General features: G+C 47.7%; 1 protein-coding gene across 1 annotated transcript; it reads left to right on the top strand.

The window, feature by feature from the left end:
- Window positions 1-595: 595 nt before the first annotated feature.
- On the top strand, window positions 596-4,616 carry LOC133922536 (uncharacterized). The gene is made up of 5 exons (XM_062367907.1): window positions 596-1,319; window positions 1,420-1,477; window positions 1,570-1,653; window positions 1,750-1,885; window positions 4,087-4,616. The coding sequence occupies exons 1-5, from the start codon at window positions 728-730 to the stop codon at window positions 4,357-4,359; spliced, it is 1,143 nt and encodes a 380-aa protein (XP_062223891.1). The 5' UTR covers window positions 596-727; the 3' UTR covers window positions 4,360-4,616.
- The last annotated feature ends 1,029 nt before the right edge of the window (window positions 4,617-5,645 follow it).

Below are 5,645 nucleotides of genomic sequence, written 5' to 3'. Positions count from 1 at the left end.
TGCATTTCGACTGTCAGAGCGCATGGGCGCTCCGTGGTTTGCCAGGTTAGGTTCTCAGAGTTTCATCACTGTTCCTTGCGATAACTCTCTTTCACCAAAGTCGCTGTCCTTTGGCAAGTCATCATTCGGGCTCTCTCGTTGCGCTGTGCACTTTCGAGGGACCAGCGTTTCTTTTCTTTTCTTTTTTTTAGATCAAGGCCTCTTTCACTCAACGTTTGTTGAACGTCTCAACGGGATATGCGAGACGAGGACTCAAACTCCGTCGGCTCACTCTCACCTTGAAGATTTTGCCATCAGACTCCTGCCCGTCCGCAGGGACCAGCGTTTTACTCGCTGTCTGTCCGTTTGCTTGTGTTGTATTTACATTAACGTTCCCAGCCAAGCCAAGGCTTGCCAGCCCAGCTGACCGTACCGACCCTCACCCGTTGGATCCAACAGGAAAGCAAAAGATCAACGGCCTCACAGTACAGTCGCGGCAGAAGCTCGGCTCCAAAGCTCCAATGCATGCATACGCAGCCTCCTCACTTGTGACCTGTCCCTACCTACCTGCCCCACCACCTTCGTCTACCTTTCCCGGCCTCCTCGCTTATATATACCACCTGGCTCCCCACAATTCATCCCACCTCATTCATTTCACAGACACAGCTCACAATACACCTGCAAAACCCACATCACCAATTGAGAACCAACCAACCCGGCAAGAAAAGAATCTCCGGTTCAAGCCAAAATGTGCAACTCCAACGTCAAGTCCGCGGGCGACGCCCAGATCGACGGCCGGCCGGTGCTGCAGCCAGCAGGCAACCGCGTGGCGGCGCCGGACGGTGCCCGCCCGCTCAAGAAGGCCCTGCAGAAGTCGCTCTCCATGCCGGCTTCGCTCGACAATGCTGCTGCAACCACCTGCCCGGCCGCACGCCCCGCGCCCGATAACACCCGCGCGGCGGCGGCTCCTCCTCTTCTGCCACCTACGCCGGCTTCGGTCACTGCAAGGGCAACGAAGGCGGCTGGGGCCAAGGCTGCGGCCGTGTACGCGGAGAAGAGCAGGACGAAGGCCAGGAAGGCTGGCGCCGTGCTGCCAGTGGTGACGTTCGCGGCGCTGGAGGCGTTCGAGCCCGCCGGGAGCATCGCGGCGGCGCAGCGCGAGCACGCCGCGCTGGCGCAGGCGCAGCGCAAGCAGAGGATCGCGCACTACGGCCGCACCGCGTCCTTCTCCCGGGTCGAGGGGAGGGTCGGCGCCACCTTCACGGCGGCTGCCGAGCACGTCGCCGCCTCCCCCACCGGGCACGACGAGAAGCGCTGCAGCTTCATCACTCCCTACTCAGGTAAGCACAAGCTCGTGGAAACCGCCTACAAACAAACCAAATGCTGCTGCTTGACACTGCCACTAACGTCAGCTGTTCTGCTCTGTTCTGTGGCGTGCAGACCCCCTGTATGTCGCGTACCACGACGAGGAGTGGGGACTGCCCGTGCACGATGACGAGTAAGCTGCCATCCCCTCCATTCGCGAACACAAGCAACTGATTGCTTACAGTGACCGTCCTCCTCATGCATTTCGTGGCTCTGAAATGACAGGTTGCTGTTCGAGATGCTCACGTTGTCCGGCGTGCAAGTCGGGGCAGATTGGACTTCCATCCTGAAGAAAAGACACCTCTACAGGTTCGGAACAGAGCAGACCCAACAGTAGTAGTACATTCGCGAAGCATTTGTGCTGATTTTAACCTGTATTGCCTGGATGCCTAATCACAAACACAGGGAGGCATTCTCCGGCTTCAATGTGGATGTGGTCGCCAAGTACACGGAGAAGCAGGTCGCGTCGCTGAGCGCGGACTTCGGGCTGGATTTGGGCACCGTCAGAGGGACCGTCAACAACGCCTGCCGGATTCTCGAGGTACCGTACCGTGAGCTTGCGCTCAAATTGAGCACGATTATCAACGTATTTTCACTTCTGGTTAGTTCGTCCTTCAGATAATCGTTTGCTACTCGATGAAAGAAATCTGTACGGCGAGGCAGTGAGTTTAGGACGTGTTTGGTTTCCGGCCGAAATGAGCTAAGCCAAAATTTAGTCTGGCCCAACTACTTTGGTCTCTATCTAGTTAAAAGGTTAAAATTTGATCAGCCTAGATAAATTAGGCACCCACCTGTATACAGTAAACGAAGACGCGGGCGACCACACAGGCCCGCGTTTTGGCTGGCCAGCCTTTCGACGTGGCAGCAGCTAAGCTGTGGCATGGAGTTTCAAAATCTATAGATTAACAATTTTTAAATTACTATATCTACTAAATAGTATATTTAAATTACGATCGGTTTATACCATTATATTCTTTATAATTAAATTCTTATAATTAAATCTATAAAATAAAATCTTATGGATATGTTTCATAAAAAATAATAATATACGAATCTCACATGTCATATTCACAAACTTTGACATGCCAAAATTTGTCACATGTCTACAATCCAAACCTCATATTTGAGGCCAAAATTTGATTATACCTTGATTTTAATCACAACCAAATTTTAGTTTGACTCGCTCTGGCCAAAAACCAAACAGAACTTTAGTTTGTGTAATGTTCGGTAGTACTTGGTACTTGTAGTGCTTTCGATCGGTTGGAATGACAAGATAGTTTTAGTGATATCTCACAACCGAAACTTAACCGAAGGGGCGGAGCGGTAAATGAATGAAGGCCCTATACGAAATGAAAGACCAGTTAAGTGAAAGCGAAGTCTAACAGAATCCCTGACAGCTACACACCCTAATTGGTTTAAGTTTTGCTTCGCATCCTCACATGGGAACAGGGTAGCGAACTGTGCTAAAATATTATCCTCTGTCTGGCAGAGAGCGGTGCACATAAACCACATTAATATAGGGTCGTTTGGTTTAGAGCTATGTGTGCCAAGCCAAATTTTAACTTTGCCTTAAAATTTTGGCCTCCATTTAGATTGAGACCTAACTTTGGCCGTGCCTCAAAACAATTTGACCATGCCCAGCTACAACTGAGACTCTGGTCAAGATTTGGGCAAGCAAAATGCCCGCTCGGGATTTGTCTTGGTTGATGCATAATCATTTGCTGATGTGTCACATGCTTGTTGGCTATAATAAATACTTTGTATTTTTGGATTTATGACCTTTTAACGGTTATATTTTTTAAACCAGGCATCTGATTTATGATCTATTTGAAATTTTGCAGTCCTACTATTTAATCTATAAAATAAGATCCATACCATCTACATTTAAAAATAAAAAATAGTGACATAGACCTCACATGTCATTTTCATAGATTTGTCACTATCCTAAGGGGCTGTTTGATTTTTTTTTTCCCTAACAGGCCAATCTAAAATTTGATCCGAAGTCAAATTAGGACAGTATTAAATTTTGGCCGTTAAAATAGTGTGTGGTCTCAGATCAAGTTAAAATTTAGCCGTCAAAAATTTTAGCGGACGATTTGACCGTCCGAGATTTGCCCAGAAACATATAGAACAATTTTGGCCAGCCAAAATTTCTCGAGGCATGGAGTATCTTTTATTTTTTCTATCTACCCCATCTAAACTATTTTCTATTTTTTATTACTTTGCTACTATCTTTAAATCCACAGTCATTCACATATAAATTTTTGCCACACATAGTTTCTCCCCGTTTCCCTGTAGCGCATGATGCCGAAGCTGCTAGAGAGTGATACGGGGCGCTGGAGGAAGCAAATGACGTGTGAACAGAAATATGATAGGCTTTGCGGTCTCTGTTGCAGCTACCTTTATAAACCAAACGTCATTTTCTACGTCAAATCTTAGCACTGCTCCAGTATTGAGTATAATCAATATTCGATTTGCCTTTTTGGTGTCACGAACCAAACAGGCCATATTGCTGGCAAGATCCAATTTTCCAAAACGGGACTGTTAGCCGGTTCCCACTAGCCACCAATCAACTACCTCATGTACGTATATTGGTAGCTGCCGGCAACTAATTTGTCGGTCAGGTACACCGACCACAACGTAGTATTCAATTGTGCAGTAGTATATATTCCATCAACCTATCTACGACTTGTTATATACTGGTATACGCGGTCGAAGAATCTAATGACGTTTCCGTTGCAGGTGAGGAGGGACTTCGGTTCGTTCGACAAGTACGTGTGGGCGTTCGTGAACAACAAGCCGCTGTCGCCGAGCTACAAGTACAGCCGGAAGATCCCGGTGAAGACCTCCAAGTCGGAGTCGATCAGCAAGGACATGGTCCGTCGCGGCTTCCGCTTCGTCGGCCCCACCGTCATCCACTCCTTCATGCAGGCCGTCGGCCTCACCAACGACCACCTCGTCTCCTGCCCGCGCCACCGCGTCTGCTGCTCCTCCTCTTCACCCCGCGCAAACTGATCGATTCTGACCACCGCCGACCACCCACAAAAACGAGAGGGAAAAAAACTCTCACGGAGAAAAAGAAGAGGTAGCCTCAAGTAGTATACAAAATGAAGTGTTGGTTTGCGAGTGTGTATGTGTGCTCTTGTGTAGATTAATTACCCTCCGTAATTAGCCAAGGAGATTGCTTGTCAGTTGCCTTACCACTTGGTAGCCGTGTGTACCGTCACCATCACTACAGCAGCTTTGGTGTATGTATGTATAGTCATTATTTGTGAGGTGGTAGGTGCGTGCATGTGGCGTGCTCCTAGCTTTTGCAGCTGCACGCCTTTGGTTGCTGTCTTTTTGCTCTCTTTTTTCTCTCGTCAACAAGATTGAGAGGGATGGATGATGAGACGATGATCATTTGGAAGCCCGGCCGGGGAGGCAGGCCATGTGGTGTCGCAGGCAAGCGCATGTGCAAGAGAGAGAGAGACAGAGAAAGGCCCGCGCCCGCTTTGCCGGGCATGTGACTCTGCAGCTCGCTCGCTCTTCAGTCCTCGCTGCGCAAATGGGAGGGGAAATTGACGAAACAGAGCTCCTTTGAGCTGTGTTTAGCAAATAGCACTTCAAACTTAAATGTTCAGTAAATAGCACTTTAATTCAGAAAATATCACTATTTTTTTCTCCTCTTTTTTTTTATCATTGTTAGAATAAAAGTTCGTCTTATCTCAGCATATATGGCGAGAGTTTCTTTTAAATAGAAAATTCAAATTTGGAGATGAAGTTTAAGAGAAAGGAATACCATAAATTATTGCTAGTAAAAATATGAACTGAGCTAGGACGGGTATCATAGGAAGGCTTTATGATTATGCTCCTCCATGCTGTGTTGAGCGAGCTCTTTCTCACCTCATCTTCTAGGGGTCACACGACCCTTTATTTATAAATAGTACGAAGTTTAGTGTATAAGTTATTACAATGTATAAATGTCTAGGACTTGATCGAATTACTGAAACTTATCCTGGATAACTATCTTCTACCCTATATAGAAGATAAATATCTACCGTAGTAACTATTTTGGTGTCTGCCACCTGAGGGGTGAGCCGGTTGCCAATTACAGTCTGGCGTTGCTCTGTCGGGGGTGTCAGGACGACTTGCATCGTGTTGGGTGTCAGGATAAATAACATCTGTATCGGTATTAATCGTCCGTCACCTCGCGTCAGGTCAGTTGTAGGGGGTGTCTTTTCTTCCCTGATATTATTTCTGAAGGCCGGCTACATTTTTAGGCTTTGGAATGCCGTATGGGAACCGGAGGGGCGGCCCGA

Source organism: Phragmites australis, chromosome 1, assembly GCF_958298935.1.
Source record: "Phragmites australis chromosome 1, lpPhrAust1.1, whole genome shotgun sequence".
NCBI classification, from domain to species: Eukaryota; Viridiplantae; Streptophyta; class Magnoliopsida; order Poales; family Poaceae; genus Phragmites; species Phragmites australis.
This window is presented reverse-complemented; position numbering and strand designations above follow the sequence as displayed.

Excerpts from the sequence above, each read along its gene's own strand:
- LOC133922536 (XM_062367907.1), top strand. The coding sequence starts at position 728 with ATGTGCAACTCCAACGTCAAGTCCGCGGGCGACGCCCAGATCGACGGC. Across the intron at positions 1,320-1,419 it reads CTTCATCACTCCCTACTCAG|ACCCCCTGTATGTCGCGTAC; the intron begins GTAAGCACAAGC and ends TGTGGCGTGCAG. Across the intron at positions 1,654-1,749 it reads AAGAAAAGACACCTCTACAG|GGAGGCATTCTCCGGCTTCA; the intron begins GTTCGGAACAGA and ends TCACAAACACAG.